This window comes from Bos indicus x Bos taurus, chromosome 4 (assembly GCF_003369695.1).
Source record: "Bos indicus x Bos taurus breed Angus x Brahman F1 hybrid chromosome 4, Bos_hybrid_MaternalHap_v2.0, whole genome shotgun sequence".
Classification (NCBI taxonomy): Eukaryota; Metazoa; Chordata; class Mammalia; order Artiodactyla; family Bovidae; genus Bos; species Bos indicus x Bos taurus.
This window is the reverse complement of record NC_040079.1, coordinates 32,144,410-32,171,992: the sequence shown is the minus strand read 5'-3', so window position 1 is coordinate 32,171,992 and position 27,583 is coordinate 32,144,410. Positions and strand designations below refer to the sequence as shown.

Sequence of the window (27,583 nt, the reverse complement as noted above, 5' to 3'; positions counted from 1 at the left end):
CCTGGGTGTTCATTGGAAGGACTGATGTTGAAGTTGAAACTCCAATACTTTGGCCACCTGATAACGAAGAATTGACTCATTGGAGAAGACCCTGATGCTGGGAAAGATTGAGGACAGGAGAAGGGGACGACAGAAGATGAGATGGTTGGATGGCATCACCGACTCAATGGACATGAGTTTGGATAAACTCCGGGAATTGGTGATGGACAGGGAGGCCTGGCGTGCTGTAGTCCATGGGTTCACAAAGAGTCAGACACAACTGAGCGACTGAACTGAACTGACCTAAACTGAATCCTTACTAGATATCTTCATTACTGTTGAAAAAAAATAAGAAATTAATTATCATCCTTTTGTATACATTTTTTTCTCTTTATAGTTTGGTAGCTTTAAATTTGTCTCCTTCGATGGTTTTCTCCTTCAAAGTTTCATTTATGATGTATCTAAACATGGACTAATATTTAATTAAATTATTTTTTACTTGGAAATGGTCTGTTTGAGGATTCATATCTTTTCTAATTCTGAAAAATTTAGCCATTATTACTCTGAATATAATCTCTCTTCTAGTCTCTCTTTTTCAAGAATACCTTTCACATGTGTGTTGGGGATTCTGAATCTACCTTCAAATCATTCTTTCGTGTAAAACGTGTTTACTTATTATGTCTGATTTTTAGGTGAATTCCTAGTATTCTTTCTTAGTTCACTGAGTATGTCTTCAAGTATACTCAGGTTAAAGTTTATAGTTTCATCTTAAGTTTTTAAATTTTGAATTCTTTTTAATTTCAGAGAAGACTTTTTCATTTCTGTGATTTCTAACTAGCCATTTTTTTTATTTGCCTGTTCTTGCTTTATATTTCTTTTAAAAATGAGGATTAATTGATGCACAAAATACTGTACATGTATATTGTATACAATTTGTTGAGTTTTGGACATACGTGGATACTTGTGCAGCTATCACCACAATCAAGGTAATGAACATATCCGTCATGTCCAAAAGTTTCCTCAGGCCCCATTTTGGGTTTTGTTTGTTTCTGTGTATGTGTTAAAGACACATAACATGAGATCTACATTCTTAAAAATTCTAAGTGTACAGTACAATATTAACTATGGATACCGTGTTGTTCAGCAGATTTCTAGAACTTATTCATCTTGCATAACTGAAACTTTCCCCTTTGAACAACTCCCCATCCATTCACTTTTGGCAACCACCATTCTACTCTATATTTTTATGAGCTTGTCTATTTCATATGCCTCATAAAAGTGGAATCATAAGTATTTTTTCCATCACTGGTTTATTTCTCAGCATAATATCCTCCCAGTTCATCCATGTAGCTGCAGATGACAGGATTGCCTCTTTTTCTTTAAGACTGAATAATATTCTTTTGTCTATACATACGACATTTCCTTTATCCATTCATCAGCCCATGGACATTTAGGTTATTCCCATGTTTTGGATACTGTTAATAATACTACAATGAACATGGAAGTACAAATACTTCTTCAATATCCTGATTTCTTTTCTTTTGGCTATATATCTATAGGTGAGATAGTTGGATCATACATATGGTAACGATTTTTCATTTTGTGAGAAGCCTCCGTACTGTTTTCCATAGTGACAGCATCATTTTACATTTTCATTAGCAGTGTACAAAGGTACCGATTTCTCCACATTATCACCAACACTTATCTTTTTTTTTGAAAAAAGTAAAAGCCATCCTAACAGATGTGAGATGATAACTTGCTGTGGCTTTGATTTGCATTTCCCTGATGATCAATGATATTGAGTACCTTTTCATTTGTCTGTTGCTCATTTGTATATTATCTTTGGAGAATGTGCATTCAAGTTCTCTGTCTATTGCATATTCTTGATACTCTTGTCACAGATCAGTTGACCATATATGAATGGGTTTATTTCTGAACTCTCTATTCTGTTTCATTAGTCTAAGTATCTGTCTTTCTGCCAGTACGATACTGTTTATTTGCTGTAGTGTTGTCATGTATTTTGAACTCAGGAAGTGTGATGCCTCAAGCTTTATTCTCTTTGCTCAGATACCTTTGATTATTCAAAGTTTTGTGATTACATATGAATTTTAAGGGTGTTTTATGTATTTCTGTAAAAAAAACTTTGCAATTTTGATGTGGATAGCACTGAATTTGTAGATTGCTTTGGGTAGATGGACATATTTTAGCAATATTAAATCTTCTAATCCATGAAATGAGATGTCTTTCTATTTATGTGTGTCTCCATTCATTTCTTTCATCAGTGTTTTATAGTTTTCGGTGTAGAAGGTTAAACTCCTTGGTTAAGTTTATTACTAAGTATTTTATTATTTTTGATGCTATTTTAAATGGGATTGGTTTCTTAACTTTCTTTTCTGATAGTTGTTAACATGTAGAAAACAATTTATTTTAACATTGATTTTGTATCCTGCAACTTTACTAAATTAGTTTATTAGTTCTAAGTTTTTTGTAGAGTATTTATGGTTTTCTACACATAAGATCATTTACGTCTTTCCAATTTGATGACTTTTATTTTCTTTCTTGCCTAATTGCTCTAGTTAGGACTCCTGCTGCTGCTGCTGCTGCTGCTGCTGCTAAGTCGCTTCAGTCGTGTCCGACTTTGTACGACCCCATAGACGGCAGCCCACCAGGCTCCCCCGTCCCTGGGATTCTCCAGGCAAGAACACTGGAATGGGTTGCCATTTCCTTCTCCAATGCATGAAAGTGAAAAGTGAAAAGTGAAAGTGAAGTCGCTCAGTCGTGTCTGACTCTTAGCGACCCCATGGACTGCAGCCTACCAGGCTCCTCAGTCCATGGGATTTTCCAGGCAAGAGTACTGGAGTGGGTTGCCATTGCCTTCTCCAGTTAGGACTTCTAGTACTGTATTAAATAGAAGTGGTAAGAGTGGCATCCTTGTCTTACTTCTAATCTTATAGAAAAGCTTTCAGTTTTTCACCATTGAGGATGGTGTTATATGCGGGCTTGTTATATACATCCCTTATTATGCCGAGGTTCATTCCTTGCACACTCAATTTGTTGAGAGTTTTTTTTTTTTATCATGAAAGGATGTTGAATTTTATTAATGATTTGTCTGCATCTATTGGGATGGTCATGTGATAATTATTTTTACTTTGAAAACCCCATGTATTTGGAAAGTAAATGTCTACTTTAAATGATGGATGTATCTAAGTCATAACCAGGAAAATTAGAAAATATTTGTAACAGAAAAAAAATGAAAAGAGAATTTACCAGAATTTGTTGCATGCAGCTGGAGATGATTGTGTAATTTTTTAAAAAAAATCCTTCATTCTATTAATGTGATACACCACATTAACTGATTTGTGTGTATTGAATCATCCTGGTATCCCAGGGATAAATCCCACCTGGTCATGTTGTATGATCCTTTTAATGTGCTAATGAGTTTGATCAGCTAGTATTTGTTGAGGATTTTTATGTGCATGTTTATAGGGATATGAACCTGTGATTGTCTTTCATTGTATTAACTCTTTGCCTGACTCTGGTATCAGGATGTTGACCTCATAAAATCAGTTTGGAAGTGTTCACTCCTCTTTAATTTTTTGGAAGAGTTTGGAAAGGATTGGCATTAATTCTTTCAAAAAATATTTGGTAGAATTTACCAGTGAAGCTCTGAGCCTGGGCTTTTCTTTGTTAGGAAGTTTTTGATTATGATTCAAGCACCTCACACTCTTTATTGCTCTGTTGAGGATTTTCTGTTTATGACTCCATCTTCATGGGTTGTATGTTTCTGGAAACTTATCCATTTCTAGATTATTCAATTTGTTGGTGTAATTGATACATTTCTATTTCAAAAACAACGTGTTACTTATTATGGATCCCTTCCCCCATTTCTCATCTACTGATTTCCCTATTACTTTTATCCTATTTGAAGTGTTTCCATCTCCGTGTTGGTTTCATTGTCAGATCTTCTTGATTGTCTTACTGCATTTTGAAATTTTGTTTTCAGATTGAGCCTGCATGTAGTTGTTTTGTTTCTGTATTGTTTCCTTCTGTACTCCTAAAAGTTTTACAGTTGCCTACAGCCAGTCCCAGCTTGCAGTCCAGTATGTGCTCTATCTTGTCAGCCTGAGGTTCAGTCCTGCCAGAACAATGCAAATCCGGCCATCTCGCTGGATCAGGAAGTTTGGGTCAGTTCTGGCTGGGGGCTGGGCAGAAACTGCTTCCTCTGAATGCTTCCACAGACAGCGGTCAGCCTAGCTTTTTTGTTTGGTCATTCATAGCTGCCAAGAAAATCACTCTCTAGCACTTAGTTTGTGACACTGAAATTAATTCTGACCCCAGAATGACGTGGGAGCACTTTAGATCACAACTTCTCATGTTTGCTCTCCTTGCTTGCTTTTCTGATCCATTTTGGTTTATCAAAATGTTTATCAGCGTTGTGTTTATGGTGGAGAATAGGGTGGAGGGGACTTCATTGTACAAATTTCATCCAGACTGCTGACCATAGTCTTTATAGATAGGAAACCTTATTTCAAAGGTGAAGATATTTGCTGAGTAAAGAGACAAATCTGTTCTTCTGACTTGATTAAGAGGAGGGGACAATAACATTTATGAATGCCTGTGACATACCACATATAATACTTGTTTTGTGTAGTCTTTCCCCAAATTCTATAAAGTAGGTATTTTAATTCCATGTTGAATTAAGGATCAACAATCACATTACTAATAATATGTAGTAGAGTTCTACCCAAGTATATTCATGAGAGCACATCCTATATTTCATTTACTACCCTGTTCCAAGCACTTAAAACAATGGTTGGCATATAGTAAGTGCCCGATAATATTTATTAAATGATTGAAGCTTTTTTCCTCTGTGTCTTTTCTACCACTGTTTTTATTCAGATATCTGACCCCTGGGCTTTTTCAGTGCCTCAGTGGTAAAGAACCCAACTGTCAATGCAGGAGATGAGGGTTCAATCCCTAGGTTGGGAAGATCCTCTGGAGAAGGAGATGGTAACCCACTCCAGTAAACTTGCCTGGGAAATCCCAAGGACAGAGGAGCCTGACAGGCTACAGTCCAAGGGCTACAGTCCAAGAGTCGGACACTATTGAGTGACTAAACAACAAACCTTGATCCCAAGATAGAAGATCCCTGTATTCTACTAGGCATAAATTATTTAGTCTAGGACTCTCTTTTCTTTTCCTTGTTCTCTTTTCTATTTTCTTTTCTACTTGAAGAAAAGAAATATCTACTGGATATTTTGATGCCCACAAGTCGGACACAACTGAGCGACTGAACTGATGATGGGTAAATCGTCTTTATAGTTCTCCTGAGGTTTTCATCTCTTTTGCTAATAAGCTTGAATTGGAACTAAACCTTTTACTTGCCAGGGTCACTTCCTCATTTCACAATATCATCATTGTATCTAGTTTTAACCACCCCAAGTAAGTGCAGCCAGGAACTTGCTACAGAGGCAGAAAAGGCAAATGCTGCTATGACAAGGCAATGTGGATAATGACTCCCCTCTGACTAAAGTTCTGAGTGTCAAATTATCTTGGGAAATGTGGTTGATTATATTTAAAAATCACCTCAGTTCTCTTTTAAATTATAGTTCTGGATAGAATTGAAATATAAATTAGCCTTTAAAATACAGTTTTTCACCTCTTCTCATTTTTAGTGACACACTGACTGATATTAGGGAGTAATTTGGCGTATGTGGAATTAGTACATATGTGGGTACGGTCTCTCAGCACAGCTTGAGAAAAGTAGGACCGATCACAAGCCTCAGTCACAGCATTTGATTTTCAAAGAGAACGCACAGCAATTAAGATGGGAGAAAGAAAAATCACGCATTATGAATCTGTGTGCTACAAGAAAAACACTATTATTATATGACAGAGCCTGTACAGGGCTTTGCATTTTTGCAAAGGGCTTTGCAATTCCTACTGTGGCAAGAATTTCTCAAGACTCAATCCATATTAACGGAAAACCTTAAAGTGACTCCAACTGGCCTCAGATTGGAAGACGGAGAGTAAGAAGCTCAACTACAAAGTTAAGGAAAAATAATTAGCATTTCTTATTCGTTTTCAGCCCAATGGGTAGCAAGGGAAGGCAATTAGCAGCTCCACTATGTCAATTACAAGGGAATTTTTATTTCCTTTTCATTTAACTTCCGAAACCAATTAGCAATGGAGATGTTCTGTGTTCACATCCCACGCACACAGCAGAACTGGAAACAGCCAGAGATCACCTTGCTCTCCAACCTGACGACATGCTAGGGTGTGACTAAAAATGCTGGCCATGGGTTAACTGCTTCAGAGTCATGATGCGTCTTAACCGTGCAGCATCCTGGACTTCACACCCACAAGTACCTCAGCTGAGCCTGGGGCAGCCAATTCACAGACAACGTTCAAAACTCTTGTAAGAGTCTTATTCAATTTAGAGATGAGGGCAGGGACCAGGGGTCAGTGTGACAGAACCAGTTATGGAGTTTTTCAGAATATGCTAGATAAGATGGGACAGCCTAGGTTAAATCTCAGCAACTTGAAACAACCAATGTCTATTTCTTGCTCACATGATCTGTTTACCCTGTGTCACGGTTGCTCTGCCATCCAGTGGGAGACCTCATCTCAATATGTGTTCTAGTAATTACAAATGCAAGAACAGCAGTGCACAAGCTTTTAAAAATCTGATGTAAATCGCAGTAAGGAAGCAATAGCATCGATGCGTTTGGGAGTCAGACAGCTTGTTTGTAAATCCTCACTCCCCTTAGAGACCGTGTGACTTTGGGCAAATTGCTTAACCTCTTTGAGTATCTGCTTGCTCATCTGTAAAATGGGGTTAATATTGACTACTCTAATGGTTGTTGGAGGCTGATAGTAGACATTCACTTACATTATCATTACCAAACAGATAGTAGACATTCACTTACATTATCATTACCAAACAGATAGTAGACATTCACTTACATTATCATTACCAAACAGAGTATAAAAATGTATCTTGAAGAGAAGAGCTTCGTGGAAGAGACATATCCCCATTCACCTGATACATCTACCTACATTCTTGTTCTGACCCTTAGTGGCTCTTACACTCTATTTGAAGTTCCTTCCTTTCATCATCTCCTTGCTCCTATATCCTCTGCTTCCTACATGATCTAGCTCAGGTATTTGCATCCTTCTGCCATGAGAGATCTTTAATCCATTCGTTCAGCACAGTTATCAACCATCTACTGTAGGTCAGGCCTTGTGCTTGGGCCAGAGGAAACAAGGAAACAGCATGTTCCGTGCTCTTGAAGTATCTGCAGTGTAGAGGGGGAAGTGAAGATAAAGGCAAAATGGAATACACAGTACAGAGGAGGCTGATGTCTTCACAATCATGCAGTGAGCGCATGGAGAATGATTCTGTTTGTATCACAGCCTGAGCTCCCTTTCCTAGCAAGCACAGGGTGAGAGGAGTGAGAGGTGAGAGGGCACTCCATGAAGAGGACACACCACATGAAATTCAGAAAGGCAAGAATAGTCATGGGTACTCTAGGGGCATAGATAGTGAAATGTGAATGAAGGAACTAGATATTGGGGGCTTTGGGGAGGGCTATTCAGTTCAGTTCAGTTCAGTCGCTCAGTCGTGTCCGACTCTTTGCAACCCCATGAATCACAGCACGCCAGGCCTCCCTGTCCATCACCAACTCCCAGAGTTCACGTCCATCGAGTCAGTGATGCCATCCAGCCATCTCATCCTCTGTCATCCCCTTCTCCTCCTGCCCCCAATCCCTCCCAGCATCAGAGTCTTTTCCAATGAGTCAACTCTTCGCATGAGGTGGCCAAAGTACTGGAGTTTCAGCTTTAGCATCATTCCTTCCAAAGAAATCCCAGGGCTGATCTCCTTCAGAATGGACTGGTTGGATCTCCTTGCAGTCCAAGGGACTCTCAAGAGTCTTCTCCAACACCACAGTTCAAAAGCATCAATTCTTCAGTGCTCAGCCTTCTTCACAGTCCAAGTTTCACATCCATACATGACCACAGGAAAAACCATAGCCTTGACTAGATGGACCTTTGTTGGCAAAGTAATGTCTCTGCTTTTGAATATGCTATCTAGGTTGGTCATAACTTTCCTTCCAAAGAGTAAGCATCTTTTTATTTCATGGCTACAATCACCATCTGCAGTGATTTTGGAGCCCCCAAAAATAAAGTCTGCCGCTGTTTCCACTGTTTCCCCATCTATTTCCCATAAAGTGATGGAACCAGATGCCATGATCTTCATTTTCTGAATGTTGAGCTTTAAGCCAACTTTTTCACTCTCCACTTTCACTTTCATCAAGAGGCTTTTGAGTTCCTCTTCACTTTCTGCCATAAGGGTGGTGTCATCTGCATATTTGAGGTTACTGATATTTCTCCTGGCAATCTTGATTCCAGCTTGTGCTTCTTCTAGCCCAGTGTTTCTCATAATGTACTCTGCATATAAGTTAAATAAGCAGGGTGACAGTATACAACCTTGACGTACTCCTTTTCCTATTTGGAACCAGTCTGCTGTTCCATGTCCAGTTCTAACTGTTGCTTCCTGACCCACATACAGATTTCTCAAGAGGCAGGTCAGGTGGTCTGGTATTCCCATCTCTTTCAGAATTTTCCACAGCTTATTGTGATCCACACAGTCAAAGGCTTTGGCATAGTCAATAAAGCAGAAATAGATGTTTTTCTGGAACTCTCTTGCTTTTTCCATGACCCAGCAGATGTTGGCAATTTGATCTCTGGTTCCTCTGCCTTTTCTAAAACCAGCTTGAACATCAGGAAGTTCACGGTTCGCGTATTGCTGAAGCCTGGCTTGGAGAATTTTGAGCATTCCTTTACTAGCATGTGAGATGAGTGCAATTGTGCGGTAGTTTGAGCATTCTTTGGCATTGCCTTTCTGTGGGACTGGAATGAAAACTGACCTTTTCCAGTCCTGTGGCCACTGCTGAGTTTTCCAAATGTGCTGGCATATTGAGTGCAGCACTTCACAGCATCATCTTTCAGAATTTGAAATAGCTCAACTGGAATTCCATTACCTCCACTAGCTTTGTTTGTAGTGATGCTTTCTAAGGGGAGGGCTATTAGGACAAAGAAATGGCAAAATCCCAAGATCCGTCATATCTACAAGTTCTGTTAGATATTTCCCCCTTTCCGCAAAAGGGAGCCACAGAAGAAGTAGTACCAGTGAGTTGCAGTCCTTTCAGTTGCGTCTGACTCTTTGCAACCCTACAGACTGTATCCCGCCAGGCTCCTCTCTCCATGGGATTCTCCAGGCAAGAATACTGGAGTGGGTTTCCATGTGCCCCTCCAGGGGATATTCCCAACTCAGGGATCAAACCCGCATCTGCCTGTGTTTTTACCCACTGAGCCACCTGGGAAGCCCATGGAAGAATTAGGAGCAGCGGTAAATGCAATAGGATGAGGCTGACATTTTAAAAATAGTCCTCTGGCAGGAGACTTCAGGGGGAAACAGTATGAAATGGTCTATGAAAGAGAGAGATGAAGGCAGCCTAGAGGAGAACAGTGCCAGCAGGAACGGAAATGAAGATTCAATGCGAGGCAGGTGGATTCAGGAGGTAAAGCAACGTAAACAGAGTGATGTGGGCTTAGGAAAAGCTGAGGGATCTGACGTGACGCACAGATTGCAGACCTGGATGAGGGGTAGCCGATTCTCTGACATAAAGAACATAGAAGGAGCAGCTCGTTGTAGGCAAGTGGGACCGTGCACAGTAGGGGAATGGGAGGGGATGGTGAATGTTGCTTCCCTAGATACATTCACCCTTTAACTACACGCTGATAAAATACGTGATTTGTTTCCATCACTGGCATGGATTTATATACAACCTTATTTTGTGATGAATGCTGGCCATGGTATATATTAACTTTTCAGCAACCTTGCAAGCTACTTGAAAGCAGAAACATTAATTTAAGCTGCATAAGATGCTACTGTTCACTGAGCACCATACTTTGGGCCTCAAAAGTTCTCATCAAATATTCATGAAATAAGTATTTATCACATTTGGATTTCTTGGTTTTGTTCATCTCCTACAACATTACCATCAGCATGATTCTATGTTTTCTTTCTTTTCTTGCCCTCCATCATTCTGATGCTCTTTTGTATCTAAAATACTCATTTTCTTGGCATTTATAGCATTTACCCCTTTATCTTGGGCTTCCCAGGTGGCACTAGTGGTAAAAGAACCCACTTGCCAATGCAGGAGACATAAGAGATGTGAGGTCAATCCCTGGGTCCAGAAGATCCCCTGGAGAAGGGCATGGCAACGCACTCTAGTATTCTTGCCTGCAGCATTCCATAGACAGAGGAGCCTGGTGGGCTACAGTCGATGGGATTGCAAAGAGTCGGAGGTGACTGAAATGACTTAGCATGCACACACCCCTTTATTTAAATCCCTACAATATTTTAGACCAACATTGGAAACAATATCCAATTTCATTTGCCCCTTTAGAAGTTCCTTATGTTTTCTCAGAGTTCCTTTCCTCCCTCTTCTCTCACTTGTGGTCTTTTAAAATTCTCTCCCACTCATTTTCCTTTCCTTTGTCAGGCTTCTCAACCTATCAGTTCCCCTCTTCCATCAGAGCCTTTATCCCTTTAAGGTTTACATTTCTTTACAAGTGCTATATTTCTCCCATCTGTTTAGTTTTTCCAGATGGAGCACCTAAGTCTCTCCTTATGTATTATTTCTTTTACGTATCATAATTTCTATTATAACTTCAAGATTCAAGATGCATCAGAGGCATAGACTGTGGAAGAAACAGAAGCAGCCCACGACAGCCACAGACACAGAGGTGGCCACGCAGAGGTGGCCCTCTCAGCCGTGTTTCTTCCATCGCTGACTGGGGCTGGTACAGCGTACTAAGACTCTGTTCAGCTGACTCTCCCTCTCCTCTCTTCAACTTTCTCCTGGCATAAAATATTTTCCCGAGAAATCCTGAAGTATCTGACAGAAACCTGAAATCTGGTCTTGGATTTACAACCAATCAACTAGGGAATGCTGCTCAATATCTGTGGGACTGTCTTCCTGAAAAAAGCGGGGATCCATAATGAACACATAAACCAGGGGGACTGACATGCCAGTAAGAGACGCACTCTGCAAACAGAAAATATTATTGTTCAATTTTCTTCCCTTACGACTCGTCAGACAAACCTGGCCTTCTTTTTATCATGTTGTTCCATCACAAGAAATACAAAGAGCCAAGAACTAGAAAAATAAGCAAGGAAATAGCACAGAGTTCTGAGAAGAATAAAATTAACAAGCTGCTAAAAATAGTCGTAAAAGAATAATGTTGCACGGGGAATATCAGTGGAACTAAGGCATGTAGCCTAGGCCAATTTTAACAAGTTTTTATCTGGAAATATTTAAGATAGTTCCTCTCCAAAGAGAAAAAAATTCAGTTTCAATGATTAATTTTATTCATTTACATAAACATCAATTACATCACAGGCTTCTTTTACTGACCACTAACTACTAATTGGGAGCTTCCCAGGTGGCTCAGTGGTAAAGAAACTACCTACCAATGCAGGAAATGCAAGAGACATGGGTTCGATCCCTGGGTCAGGAAGATTCCCTGGAGGAAGAAATGGCAACCCGTTCCAATAGTTTTGCCTACAAAATCCCATGGATAGAGGAGCCTGGAGGGCTACAGTCCAGGGGCTTGCAAAGAATCAGACACAACTGAGCAGCTGAGCACATAGCACCCAACTACTAACTGGGGAAGGACTGGGACTACCTTTACACTTATGTGATGATTAAAAGGACAGTATTTCTGATGTTTCATGTAAAGCAATAAGAAGATAAAATTCCTTCAGTAAAGTGACCTTTATACCAATGTATCAGGAGTATACTTATTCCCCTTGGAAGACATAAGGACACAGATATTTAGCTGTGGTTGAGATCATGGCTCTGGAGTCAGACAGATGTTGGCTGGACATCTGTAGAGCCACGTATTGGTAAGCTATTGTTTGTGTTTTTTTTCTTTTTTTTTTTGTTTTTTGTTTTTGGTAAGCTATTGACTTGTTTCTATCTCCAATTCTAATCTTCAAAATTTGACCAATTACAATACCTAATTCATAAGGACTCAATTTGAATTTCTGTCTGACTTAGACCCATAGGTTTCTGGAGTGATGCATATTTTCTTTTGCTATAAAATATTATTTCCATGAAAACATGAAAATACACAGTTGCAAAATCTCTTCCATCTAAAAATTTTAAGATGCCAACTTAATGCCATGACTCGTGGTAAACATCCAGTGTAAAGGGAAGGGGGATCACATCCTGAGAAGTTGATTGCACCAGCTTGTAGAGCTGGGACTCTGGGACATTCAGCAGATGACATACATGAGACCCTTCCTCCAGCTCTCCTAGGTCCATCCCCAGGGTTTAGAATTACTGCACTTGTCTACCTTTAAGAAGTTGAGTTGCCTGAGGTCAATCAAGGAAGTGGCTAATATATACCTCTTCTCTAAAGCATTATGGGTGAGGCGTTATGCCTGAGTTGTTGCTAAATGAGTATCAAGCCACAAATTTTGTGACTATTTAAAATAAAAGGCAAGTCTTCAAAAATACAAAATATAGAAAAGGGTAAAACCAAACCACTATTAAAGCATGAATTCTGAGTTCTGACAGAACCTGAGTTCAAATCCCATTTCAACCCCATCCCTGTGGCCTTTGCTGGGTCACATGTCTTTGAACATCAATTTCTGCAAATGTAAAATGAGAATGCTAGGACATTTATGATTGTCTTCTTGGTTTGTAATGAAGGTTAAATAAGATAACTTGGATAAAGCAGCTGGTAGAATGCCTGGAACAGAAGCAAGCTCTGCAAAGCAAAGCCCTTCCCCTCCTTTTTGAACATTACATGATAAAGCCACTTACGGGCTCTCATCTTTGAAGCTCCATTTTTTAATTAAGGTTGAATTAAGCTAAGGGTTAAGGCCTGTCTACAGAAGCAACTCAAAATTCAGCAGGGAAATGAAAAAAAAATCAGTCAATAACTTATTGTTTATTAGTTCCACCATCATATAGATTTATTGTGTTTTTATGAAGCAAAATTGACTTTTTGTTTGCTTGAACTCTTTAGTTGTTCTGTTACTATGTGTTTAGAAGTACAGGCTTCACAGTTTGGTAGCCTGAAAGTTACAATACAATGATTTCAACCCATATCAAAGTAGCCTCTACTTAAATTTTATACCTTCTAAAGTCCTAAGTTCTCTGAAAGAAAGTTCTGCTTTCATTGTAAGCAACAGTTAAAATAATATACTGTGAGTTTAATTAACAGTTGATTGAATGGTTAAATATGCATTTAAAGTAGCAAAAAAAGAGGAAATTATGTTACTGTACTTGGAAAAATCCTCCCAATAATGTTAATTGAGTTTTAATAAATGAGTTGATTAGAGAGAAAAGAAAGAGGACAGAGTTCATCAAATGCAACTTGATGCCAGGTTTCCCCACAGACCTAATGTACTCTTGACATAGCACTTTGGAAAAAAAAAAAAAAATCAATGACCACATTGCTTAGCAAGAGTACACTTTTTCTGGTTAATGAATCATGCACAGAGAACGTTGCTTTTTATTTATTTACTTGCCCTTCTCTTGCAAAGAGTTTATATTCATTTTCTTTGAAAATTATGTTAAGATAAGCAAAGTGTCAAGCATGTATATGTCAAAGGAGCAGCACAGATGATACACAGTCATGGACAAAGTTTGTCTTGACTGGTTTAACTTGCTTTCTCAGCCATAAGTAAGGACTTTATGCTGAGAGTAACCAGAAATATTAAAATATAGCAGGGGTCCGGGTATGAATCAGGAGGTACTCATGGTAAGAGTCAGCCAGGTCTGGGGGACATGTAGGACCAGGGGAGTTGAAAAAAGAAGGCCATCATGAACACGAAAAGGAGTGATGATCTTTGAAGGGGGTGGAGGAGGAGGCATTCAGATGAGAGACTTGTGTCTGTACTTCACATTTGTCGTCTAGTGGCCGCCAGAGACTCAGAGGAGTCCTCAGAGCTAGCTGGGGTAGGAGGGGCAGGGGGAAGAGGGGAGGATGAATCACTTGGAATTTGAAAACAAAACCCACCAAACCGAGGACAATGGAGGCTGCCTGCTGTTTTCACTAGAAATTCTCTAAGAATCTGGAGGTTCAGAACAATGTCTGATAAAAAGTGGGGGAGGGGAGTTCTTCCCTCCCACCTCAGGGTGCTATGAGACCTCAGTGCTGAGAGAGACCCAGCCTGAGAGGCCCCTGGTGGTCATTCTTTCTCCCACTACCCCGCACCAGGTGACAGCTTGAAGCTGTGGGCAGCCAAGGCCAGGCCCCTCACCAGCTTTGTTGGTAAAGAACTTGGCAGAACCAAAAAGGACTTTCCATTATCTCATCTCACTTTCCTTCACACTGTAATGAAAAAGGCTTAGAAGAAAAGCTGACCAAACTAGACAGCTTATTAAAAAGCAGAGACATCACTTTGCCGACAAAGGTCTGTATAGTCAAAGCTATGGTTTTTCCAGTAGTCATGTACACATGTGAAAGTTGGACCATAAAGAAGGCTGAGCACTGAAGAATTGATGCTTTTGGACTGTGGTGCTGGAGAAGACTCTTAAGAGTCCCTTGGACAGCAAGGAGATCCAACCACTCAATCCTAAAGGAAATCAGCCCTGAATATTCATTGGGAAGGATTGATGCTGAAGCTGAAGCTCCAATCCTTTGACCACCTGGTGCAAAGAGCCCACTCACTGGAAAAGACCCTGATGCTGGGAAAGATTGAGGGCAGGAGGAGAAGGAGGGGACAGAGGATGAGATGGTTGGATGGCATCACTGACTCAAAGGACATGAATATGAGTAAACTCTAGAAGATAGTGAAGGACAGAGAAGCCTGGCATACTGCAGTCCATGCAGTTGCAGAGTCAGACACAACTTAGTGACTGAACGACAATTTTCCTTCAGACCAGTGGCAGACTGCTGAGGGAGGCTGGAGTGTTACAATCACTGTGGTTCTATTTTTACCCAGACTCATATAACCTTGGTTAATACTTGTTAGAGAAGAACCTCAGGAAGGTTTTCTTCTACTCAGAGAAAAGGCATCATAGGGTAGGAACTGCACCATCGTAGGGTTAACAGATTTGGGGAGATTCTCAGTAACCCACATACTGTGTGCCAGCCATAGTTCCAAGTAAGTTCTTGATGAGTGCTCATTCACTTAATCCTTACAACAAGCCCATTACAATCCCAATTTTACATAGGAGAAAATAGAAGCACAGAAAGGGCAATTAATTTTTCCAGGTCACACAGTTTCTAAGTGGAAACCTGGGACCTAAAGCAGAGAGCTTGGCTCTGGAGACTGTTCTCTTGCCACCAAGAGACCCTTGTCACACCTGTCACAAATAAGGTATTCACTAAATGTTTGCAGATACAAATCATTTTACCAAGGTAATAAAAATGCATTGGGTTTATATTTCCACACTTAATAGATTGACCATACTTAAAGGAAACCGAAAAATCCCTACAAGAACACACACAAAAAAATAAAATCTCAAACGATCAGAACATGTGCAATAATGTGTTAGATTTTCTGATTAAACAAGGAAAACTACTTCCTGCTTTCAGTGCCTTCTTCTCTCATGTTCTTGTGTTGTTCATTTGCTAGGTTGTGTCCAACTCTTTGTGACCCCAAGGGCTGCAGCACTTCCAGGGGGTTCGATGGCCTACACCAAAGCATGGAAGTGCCCAGTAAATTAATTTGCGCTAGATCACCTTTCTGGGAGAATGCCATGGACAGAGGAGTCTGGCGGGCTACAGTCCATGGGGTCACAGAGCTGGACATGACTGAAGAGGCTAAGCACATAGCACAGATCACCCCTAGGAATTCCAGTTGTCCTCTGAGCTCTTTCCCCCAGTGCCACATTGCTGCCTAGTCTCAGGGCAAGGGGCTGTGTTAACCTGGGATGCTCCCTGGAGATTGATAACTTGACCAACAGGATCTCAAGGGTCATGATTCGTTTTTTCTTCTCCTTATCTGGTCGCCAAGCAGAGAGCAATTCTGATTGAATATACTATTTAATTATTCTAGTTAATCACACTGAAAATCAACAGCATTAATCATTAAAAGGGAGAAAAATGGGCAAAATACAATGTACAACCATCCTGATTTCAAGCCCAAGGTGTCACCACCCTTTCAGACAGATAATTGCATAGCAACAATAAAGGACAATTAGATACCTCAGAAAGCCCACCAGCCCATCCCTTACCTTCGAGCGGAGGATGAGTGGCAATGGCAATAAAATCAACAGAGTGAAAACTATAAGGAGAAGCCGGCGATAAACTAAAATATAACTGAAGAATTTCATTGTCTTGCACAGGTGCCTTCAATAGTGTTCTCCTCAAATAAAGGGCAGGCATTAAATAACCGACCTGGCTTAATATTTCTCTAGCTCATCATCTTCATTTACTGCCTCAGACTCACCAACATGAGTTAAAATTAAATCTCAATTTTTATTGTTTTACTGTCACAATTCACATGGAGAGATAAGACCAAGAGTGTGAGAAATCAAAGACCATTTTCTGCTAGGGTTCTTGAAAGGCAAAAACTGTCCTTATTTAGTTTGTGTATTGTAACTGGAATAGAAACTGTCTAAGTTTGGGAGGCAAAACCATGCGATGGATTGAATCTGCCCACAAGGAGGTTCCTCCCCACCTTTTGATGTCCCCTGATTTTGAGGCTCCACCCTTGGGTGGCACCTTGAGCAAGGCTTTACTGGGTGCCTCCAGTATCCTTTCCAATGAAGTACATTTTCAGTTTGTGAATTGAAATAGCAACCCCAGGAGTAGGAATTCCAATGTGAAAGGCAAGTTTTGGGTACAGATGGGTTTTCCTGGGCCTGCTCAGATAAGATATTGAGAGTCCACTGGCTTTGTGGAGTTTGGCTCCGAGGAGAGCTCCTGACTTCTCATTCAGAACTTCTCTGTTCTCATTCAAAAGATAAATACCGATGCTTCTGATAGCTAATAGATCCCCAATATCACACCTGTGCGTACATACTATGTAGAAGCTTCAGTTGTGCCTGACTCTTTGCAACCCTATAGACTGTATCCTGCCAGGCTCCTCTGTCCATGGGATTCTCCAGGCAAGAATACTGGAGTGGGTTGTCATGTCCTTCTCCCGGGAATCTTCCCAATCCAGGGATCGAAGCTGTGTCTCCTGTGTTTCCTGCATTGGCAGGCAAGTTCTTTACCACTAGCATCTCACCTGGGAAGCCCCAATACCACACCCAGGTATGCAATACTTTTTTCACTGTTTAAATGCACAGTTCTATGTATTTCTTGGACGCTATGTTCTCTTTGGATAGGAAACCAAGTTATCATAAAGTTTTACAGCCCTCACCTGTAAGACTTTTTCGGGATTGAGTTGATACTATTGTGCTGATATATTGGCTGGATTGACTAGATAATTACCAGGAAATTTGTGCAGAGATGAGTCATTAGGGTCATCCAAGGAGAGAGAGAGGGAGAGAGAGAGGGAGAGAGAGAGGGAGAGAGTGTGTGTGTGTGTGTGTGTGGATGGGAACTGTTCTGACAGCAATAGCAAGGGTATGTTTTGGAACACCTTAGGGCTAGGGAGTCATTGATTAGTTTCTCATTGTCTGGTAAATTAATCGTCCAGTGAACCTCAACTAAACTAGCCCTGGGTATAAACCAAACACATTTCCTTCTGTGTGTGTTGTGTGCTCAGCTGCTCGGTTGTGTCTGACTCTTTGTGATCCCATGGACTGTAGCTCACCAGGCTCCTCTGTGCGTGGGATTCTCCAGGCAAGAATACTAGAGTGGGTTGCCATTTCTTACTTCAGGGTATCTTCCCCAACCCGGGGATCAAACCCACATCTCCTGCGTCTCTTGCATTGGCAGGCAGATTCTTTGCCACTGCACCATCCTATACTCAATTTCTCTTGTGACAAATAACTTTACTGTTATGCAATCTATGATTAACATGTATATCTTATTTCTAATTCCCCACTAATGTAACTCTGCTTTTTTTTTCCCATCAAGAAAGAGAATTCTTTCAACAAAACTCACCTCACTGTATTGTTAATGTAGATGGGAAAACACCTTTTCCCTCTACAAGTCTAAATTTCTAAAGATATATCATCTATAGTGATTCAGGAAAATCAGAATAGTAAACAGAAAAAAAAAGTTTGCAAACCAGAAAGGCACATTACATCTTGAGTTTCTCAGGTGAAAAAAAAGGAGGGTAATTATAAATAATATAGTAGATAGTGAGTAAAGGAGCAGCAATCATAGTGTTAAAAATCACGTGAAAGGAACGAGTTACTTTAAACACCTTTGATACTTTTTTTCCTGTATCATACTCTGTGCAGTTCATTGCATGCTTTTTTAATATATATTTTTTGGAGAAATCATTTCTGTTCTCAGATTTCCTTTGGCCACCTGGTGAGACCATTTGAGCCTCACTTTCTCATCATAGAAGATTTTGCTCTGTGAGATGACACCAAAAAGGAAAAGGCATTTGTGTGATATTTAATAGAAATGAAGGCCTATGCATGCAGGGAACGGTGGTACTCCCGCGAGAAGGAGACGACAGGAAAAACACTTGATGTTTCATCAGGGCCTCCATTCTTCGCGTCATTTTCTTATTCTGGTTCCCATTTCTCACCAGACCAGTTTTTGCAGGACCTCCCCTATGATGGCCTGAGGATCTAGCCAGCTTCATCTTCTGTGGCTGCTCCTTATTACAGAATGGTTCTATCTTTTCTTTACATCCAGCCAATCTCCTGTTTCAGGAGTTTTCTCTCCACTGTCACTAAGTCACAAGATTTGACCAAACAATTCACACTAACCATGAATGACTGATATGACTGGATACCTCTGTGAGCACCAGCAGGGAGTGAAGCTCGAGTGGGAGACTTTGGGCCCTTTAGAAACGTATCTTAAGGTGTATTTCACAACACATCACATTGCTAAACAGTTATACAGTTGTCAAATTTCACCTCTTATTTGCACAGAAAAGTGTAAATCTCTTTTGAAAATGAAAGTGAAGTGAAAGCGTTAGTCTCTTAGTCGTGTCCAATTCTTTGTGACCTGGTGGACTCTTGCCCGTCAGGCTCCTCTGTCCATGGGATTCTCTAGGCAAGAATACTGGAGTGGGTTTCCATTTCCTTCTCCAGGAGATCTTCCCAACCCAGGGATGGAATCTGGGTCTTCTGCATTGCAGGCAAATTCTTTACTGTCTCAGCCTCCAGGGAAGCCCTATATCACAATTGTGATGTTTTCTCTATCTAATCTAAAACAAATCATATCATTGTATAACCATGGATTAATCCATTTAAAACATCTTTATAAATAGAAAATATTACAAATATTGTTCATTCATTCACTGCCAGCTACTTTGTCAGATTTACCATCTCATTCACTCTTCAAAATCCAATACATAGGAATTGTATGTGCTTTTATAATTCTCTTCGACAGATTTGGAAATTAAAATTCCAAAGAGACCAACTTTAATGTCTTCACTAGTAAGTGGTATGACAATGATTAAATTCAGTTATTTCTGGCACCTAAGATGTGGGTTTGGTTGTTTTTTTTTTTTTTTGGCGGGGTACTATGCCATTCTTCTGCCATAATAACTATTAATTTGACACTAAACACTAACCCATCAAATCTAGCATTTGTCTACAGGTACACAATTTGGTTGGCTTAGCAATTGTAGCTCTAGGGCTTCCATTCTTAATGCCCATCAAGCCTTATAATTGGGCATAATAAGTGAAAATCAGGCTTCTCTGGTGGCTCAGATGGTAAAGAATCCACTTGCAATGCAGGAGACCTGGCTTTGATCCCTGGGTCAGGCAGATCCTCTGGAGAAGGGAATGGCTACCCACTCCAGTATTCTGGCCTGGAGAATTCCATAGACAGAGGAGCCTGGCAGGCTACAGTCCAAGGGGTCGCAAAGAGTTGGACATGACAAAGCGATTAAGCACATATGTGAAAATCAGGTTCAGGCATAAAGAGAAAGAAAGATTCCTTCGGTATATATTCTGGTTATGTTCGTGTAGACGTTAGACACCTGAGTTGTGTAGATAATTCATGTAAGGGGAGTGGAAACCAGCTTTTAGTGCCAACTTTCATACTTCTCTCAGGCTTGTTTTCTGGTTGGCCCTTTATTATGCCACATTTACTCTCAAATTTGTGCTCTTCTTCAGGCCTTTCCCTCTTCTAAGAAAAGACTTTCCTCTCTGTCTTTAAATCTCACTATCCTTGAAATTTGACCCAGTACACTCATCTCAAATCAGCTGCTTTCTATAAATCCATCCTGACAACTTCTGAGTCTTCATGGACTCACCTGGGAAGCTCCTCCAGCCAACTGTATTCAAATAACCTAGAGTGCTTGACAAGAGTGCAGAGTCCCTGCCCTATTGGGTCATGTTTTGTTGGCTCCCTGCATGCTAAAATTTGAGAATCATTAACATAGTACCTGTAAGATGCATTTTAGCTTGTGAGTAGAAAATCTGACATTAATTACTATTTTAATAATGCATATCAATCTAAAATCCTCAATAAACTTGCTAACTCTGTGAATAAACGGGGATATTAGTTTACTTACTTTATGTCCCTAGCAAAGTGACAAGCAAAGGGACTTTCGCTTGACTCAGTGAAAAATTTCTCTATATTGGCCTATAAGTACAGATAGATAGGAACCAATTAACCTCATTGCTTACATAGTATGGATTACAGGAGCAGTTCTTCAGTTAAATATTTAGGTTTTCAAAGAAAAACTACATATGGTGTGTGCAACAGGGGAATATTTCTCCATTGCAAATGTACCCATAAATACTTAGATAAAAAGTGTGTATGCTTAGTGTATGCTTTGACTAAGGAAAAAGAATCAACATGCTTTTATTGTTGGTGAATGAAGTCAGGCATGCTGCTACTGCTGCTAAGTCACCTCAGTCATGTCCGGCTCTGTGTGACCCCGTAGATGGCAGCCCACCAGGCTCCCCCATCCCTGGGATTCTCCAGGCAAGAACACTGGAGTGGGTTGCCATTTCCTTCTCCAATGCATGAAAGTGAAAAGTGAAAGTGAAGTCGCTCAGTCATGTCTGACTCTTAGCGACCCCATGAACTGCAGCCTACCAGGCTCCTCCGTCCATGGGGTTTTCCAGGCAAGAGTACTGGAGTGGGGTGCCATTGCCTTCTCCGAAGTCAGGCATATTTGTATATAAAAATATTGCATTTCCTTCAATTATGAGTGCCTGTTTTCATTCTTAAAATTTGTTGAGTTCAAAGTGCATGCCAGTTTTACTTAATTGCTCTTTCTTACACTATCGAGGCAGGTATGCAAGTATTTTCTCTTCACAGTCATTTGCTTCTATGCCTTGACTAGTTCCTCTTTTTGAAACTCACTTATGTATCCCATTTATGTATTCTCGTTATTATCATAACTTCTATCATTTCCAGACACCGCACTGTGAAGTGTTTACTCCCTGAGTTCCATATGTGAGCTTTGCCCTAAAACCTTTTCAGATACTGTGAAAACTAAGATAATTTTCCCCCTCCTAATTGGCGTCCAGTAGTCATTTACTTGGAGAAGGCAATGGCACCCCACTCCAGTACTCTTGCCTGGAAAATCCCATGGATGGAGGAGCCTGGTAGGCTGCAATCCATGGGGTCGCTAAGAGTCAGACATGACTGAGCGACTTCACTTTCATGCATTGGAGAAGGAAATGGCAACCCACTCCAGTGTTCTTGCCTGGAGAATCCCAGGGATGGGGGAGCCTGGTGGGCTGCCATCTATGGGGTTGCACAGGGTCGGACACGAATGAAGTGACGCAGCAGCAGCAGCAGTCATTTACTTTGGCACTTTTTAGCATTTTTTATTTCTTCATGCTTACTTTTCTATTCTTTAAGGTGATGAACTATCTTGATGAAAGTGAAATTTCCAGGTCCACATCAGTTAACTGTATCAGTTTTGATTTTCATTTTCTAAACTAAAGGATAAAGGCATTATCCAGGATAGGGTAATCTACCCTAGAGACTCCAAGTTCATGAACCACTCCCTGGACTCCTAAAATGGTATCATTCATTATTAACCACAACCTCAATAATCATTCCTCTAATACCATGAAGTAAATGCCTGACTGAACAGATGAAGATTGAACTGTGTCCCATGAGGTGGTGACCTGAACTCCCATGAACTGAGAAGCAAAGCAAATTCCACAAGAGGAGGATCTATTTTTGGCAAGAACAGCAGCTGCCTGAACACTTTAGTACTCTTGCTCATACACAACCAGTCACACCCTCCACTGGGGTGGATGGGAGGTTTTTTCCTCTTGACCAAGCTTGACTATGTCTTTACCTTGAGTTCTCTGGGGGATGAGAGGGGAAAATTCAGGAATGGAGGGAGGAGGCATGGGATGCTGGAAAGAGGGGAAGAGAAAAGACATACCAGAATACTTAGCCCATTGTTAGAAAAGGAGACCTAATCAGGCTATACAAGAATGTCTAGAACTCTGAGTCCTCCTGCTCCCTGCTTGTCCCTCACCACCCTGCCTCGTTACATTATGTAATAGTCCTATTCCAGCAGTCTTCACATAGGAGACAGTGTGGGACTCCTTATGAGAATTTCCAGGGAATTCAGAGGTGAACCAGGACTCCCAGATGCAGCCTTTCTTGTCAGTCCCTGAGTGGAAGGCAGATCAGAGTTTGAGGTGCTGTGAGAGGATTGCTATAATTCTAGGACTCCAAAAAAAAATGGAAGCTGAAGATTCAATGACATAAATCACATAGAACCATGCTATGACCCTGGCGGATCCAAGTGTTCGCTCCTTTTGTGAAGTCATAACAATTTTATAAGGTTCAAATAGGCAATCAGAAACTGCTTTTGTGTAAAGCCAGAGAGACCGTGGGGTTGCTAAGAGTCGGACACGACTGAGTGACTTCACTTTCACTTTTCACTTTCATGCATTGGAGAAGGAAATGGCAACCCACTCCAGTGTTCTTGCCTGGAGAATCCCAGGGACGGGGGAGCCTGGTGGGCTGCTGTCTATGGGGTCACACAGAGTCGGACACGACTGAAGTGACTTAGCAGCAGCAGCAGCAGAAAGACCAATTTAAAGGTCAAATTTTTCCCCTAGGAATCTCAGTGCTGCTATGAATTCACTGTTTTGTTGCTCATAGACAAATGGGTCCATTTTTCTCTCTTGGGAAAAACGTTGGTATTTCTCCCTTCATTTTTGCCTCCAAATATATTGTCCATTTGAGCTTGATACATCTCCTGGCCTTGATGACAATGAAAAGGTAAAATTTCTAACAGTGATTTCATTTTAAGTGTAGTGAGTGGCATTGACACAATCCAGCTTACTGTCAAGCTGACCCATCTTCTTTAGAAATTAATTTTTACCTAAGTGTGGAATATTTCATTTTTTACCTAATTTTTATCTAAGTGTGTCATTAACATGAATACAGAAAGTCAGCCAGGGTGCCCTCCTGCAGTAAATTTCTGTTGGCATAGCTACAGCAGTCACTGCTCTTTACCACTTGACTTCTCCATTACTATTTGAGTTTGGTGGCTTTTGGTCCAAATAGTTGCTTATAGAGGAAACTTATTGCTTAGGGGAAGGAAGTATGTGCCTTACTTACAGCTTTATGAAGAAACATACCAATGTTTATTCTGATAAGTTATTTCAGTTCAGTTCAGTCACTCAGTCGTGCCCAACTCTTTGTGACCCCAAGGACTGCAGCACGTCAGGCCTCCCTGTCCATCACCAACTCCTGGAGTTTACTCAAACTCATGTCCATTGAGTCGATGATGCCATCCAACCATCTCATCCTCTGTCATCCCCTTCTCCTCCTGTCCTCAATCTTTCAGGCATCAGGATCTTTTCCAATGAGTCAGTTCTTCACATCAGGTGGCCAAAGTATTGGAGTTTCAGCTTCAGCATCAGTCCTTCCAATACCACAGTTCAAAAGCATCAATTCTTCAGTGCTCAGCTTTCTTTATAGTCCAACTCTCACATCCATACATGACTCCTGGAAAAACCATAGCCTTGGCTAGACGGACCTTTGTTGAAAAGTGATGTCTCTGCTTTTTAATATGCTGTCTAGGTTGGTCATAACTTTCCTTCCAAGGAGTAAGCATCTTTTTAATTTCATGGCTGCAGTCACCATCTGCAGTGATTTTGCAGTGATATACCCATTTGAATTAACAGTTCCAAAGAATAAGAAAGCCTTCCTCAGTGATCAGTGCAAAGAATAGAATATAAGTTATTTAGGCTTTCTCCATTTTTCAAAGACTCACAGAGGTACATTTTCAGAACAACATTCTCTTCTTCATTTGTAGGACTGTAGAGTTAAACCGGAGAAGGCAATGGCAACCCACTCCAGTGTTCTTGCCTGGAGAATGCCGGGGATGGGGGAGCCTGGTGGGCTGCCGTCTGTGGGGTCACACAGAGTCGGAGATGACTGCAGCGACTTAGCAGCAGCAGCAGAGTTAAACCACATTAGAGGACAAGCCATGAGGGTTCAGCTTAATTAACACTTTTGACCTGGATAAACATGATATAAAATAATAGGGGTGAGGAATGGCTTGAATTCTAGGAGGTTTTAAAAGAAATGGGACTGATAAAAATGGACTCTTGTAGTGAGTACATTGATGTGAATGAGAGACTGCGTTTTCTTCACATCATCAGATTCTTCACAAGGGACCTGCTCTCCAATGGGGAAGGCAGTGTGTACATAGCCAAGAACAAGACAAGTGCTCCTGGAGAGCAATTAATCCTGAGTACTCTGCTGTCTCTCATAATAATCTCCATTTTCATAGTCCCTAAAATAAATTATAAAATTTCACAGCAAAAGTCTTGATCAAATGCGTTTTTCTCTACTTTTAGAGAATTATAGCATCTCCGGGTAGGAAAATTCTTCCAGTCTCACAGGAAATATTAGTGCCAAAACAAACAAACAAAAAAACCCATTCTTTCCCAGCCCATTCTTGAATGCCTCTAATGATGGATGATTCACCCCTCATTCCATATTTAAATAGCCCCACTCTTCTCCTTAGATTTCTCCCCTTAGACATTGAGCCAAAATTTGCCTTCCTGTAGCTTCCACTTACTGTTTGAATTCTGCTTTGGGGGACCACTAAGGGGAAAATCAAGCTACTCCTGCATATGACAGCTTTAAATATTTGAACTCTTCCCTTACCCATTTGCTTCAACACTGTCTCAGTCTCAGATTTTAAGTTTCTTTGCTATCCTGGGAGATCATCTTAAATTAAGGACATGGACTATTTTTTTTTATTATTCTATAGCCCTGGTTAGTGCATGAGTTTCATGCTCTATTGCATATGCTGCTGGGCACACAGAAGCAGAACTGGAATATCACCTCCCTGGTTCTCGATGTGATTCCTAGAGCAATGCCAGCTACATTCACCCCATTTCATTGCTCTAATATTTTTACCTTGCTATGCCATAAATTTGGATATGTGCTGTAGCTAAGTAATCTCTAGCTTGTCATCTTAATAAACACACAAATTTTCCCTACTAATTTCCATCTTGTTAGATTTTTACACATACTTTAAATTGCCATGACTTGGGCCATTTATCATATGCATGCTATAAACATATTTAATGATAGTGTCCTCCATGTTTTTATTCAAAATAATTGATAATGTATTCAACAGATTCCCTTCTCCAAGTACCTTCCTTCAAGCTGACACTTTTGCAGTGGAAAGTAGCTTTTGGATACTGTCATGAACTCAGGCCTACTCAACTGTCTCCCTTTCTAGAATGTCTCCATTCTAGAATCTGATTCAATATTGACATCTCACTTACTGATATAAAGTTAATAGCAATGACTTTTGCCTTGTTGACAATCAGGATGGTCTTTTCCTATGTCTTTGAGCATAAAATCACATTTCCTATAAAATTGTTGAAATTGTCCTTCACAGAAATTTAGATTGCACATATGAATATGTCTACTTTTCTACTTCTTGGCTGCATAAATGGTAAAAAAGACATAAATGGTGTTTTCTAAGGTGTAAGTTACTTTCAACTTCACCAATCAGTTCTTCTATACTTCAAAATATGCATTTGTCTGGATAAGAAGCATTGGCTATTATTGTGTCACTGATTTCACCAAAGAAAAATGGATTATTCATCAGTCATTATTTAAGAATTAGAGACGCTCATGTTTTCTAGAACAGACATGTTATCAATATTAAACATGTGTGAATGCCTGTGTGTGACTCTATAAATAGACATCCAGAAAATCACATGTGGAGTCAGTGTGAACCTAATAGTACTGGAAACTCCTAACGGATTTCTTCCAGGCTTTTCATTCTTTTCTTTACTCCTGTAGGGATGTTACCTCTTGGGCATATTCAACAGCAGCCACTCAGTGATTCCAGTAGAGTCTGCTGGGAAAATAGAGAAGCTTGACCAGGAAGCACCAAGGCTGACAGTCTGAATTGAACCTCAGCCTCTCTCCTCAGGGGGAGACATCATCTGAAATTATAAAGACCAAGGTAAAATAAATCAAATTACTGATGGCTAGTATTTTATATTTTGTCATGCCTTTGATTTCCAACAAAAGTCTCATTGTTACAGATGAGGCTCCAAGAGGTTACGTCAATTGCTTGAGGTCGCTCATACGAAGTTCAGATCCAGACCTGTGTGATTCCAGAGCTGGTGCTTCCCCTGCCCCCAAGTCACCACTAATCTGACTTCCCACAGACAGCATAATTGGGTACCATGATTGAGCAGAAGTAAAGAATCCATCTTCCAATGCAGGAGATGCGGGTTCAGTCCTTGGTTGGGAAGATCCCCTGAGGGAGGATTGGCAGCCCACTCCAGTATCTTGCCTAGACAATCCCATGGACAGAGGAGCCTGGCAGGCTATACAATCCATGGGGTCACAGAGAGTTGGACATGACTGAGCCACTGAGCACCCACATACACAGTGAGGAAGGCACAGGGCTCCAAGCCTGAGGCCACCTAAAGACACAGGGGCCAGAGTCACTTCTGAGTGTCCTGCCTTGTCTTCATTGGGAATGTGGTAAACAGGGTGCAGCCACCAAAAGGAGGGTCTTCAGCCAATTCGTCCATGAGCTGAGGCAGCTGTCTTGCCCAGGTGAGTAATCCATTCCTGGATCAGGAACTGTGAGTGTGATACAAATACATTAATTCAGAAAACTTGGCAGAGATTGAGGGCAGAGTGGCAGTTTAGTGGCCATGAAGATGTCTGTGGTGACCTGAGGGGCCAGCATATCAGGCTCATAACTAAGGTGACAAATTGTACCCGTTTTCCCAGGACTGAGAGTCTTCTGTGACATGAGACTTTCAGTACTAAAACTAGGAGAGTCCCAAACTAGAACATAGGGTCACTTTTTCACGGCATCAAGAAGGCTCCCAGTCCCCATTAACCAGGGATCCGGACATTATGTCAATTCTATTCTCTCATCCCCATTCCCCACTTCGTCCATCATGGAGCCTCTTCTCTATCCCTGCAATGCTCTCAAATCTCATGTCTCCCTCATCTCCATGACCACTGCTCTCTATTCAAACTCGCCTTCCCTTACTAT

The 27,583-nt window shown here is 40.7% G+C and overlaps 1 protein-coding gene across 1 annotated transcript in view; it reads right to left on the bottom strand.

Annotated features, from left to right (window-relative positions):
* Positions 1-16,374, bottom strand: part of SLC13A1 (solute carrier family 13 member 1) — a 104,206-nt gene extending 87,832 nt beyond the window's left edge. Inside the window, exon 1 of the mRNA XM_027539119.1 lies at positions 16,248-16,374. Within this exon, the coding sequence (XP_027394920.1) occupies positions 16,248-16,346 (99 nt within the window). The 5' untranslated portion in view covers positions 16,347-16,374. The remainder of the gene's footprint in view (positions 1-16,247) is intronic.
* Between the last annotated feature and the right edge of the window lie 11,209 nt (positions 16,375-27,583).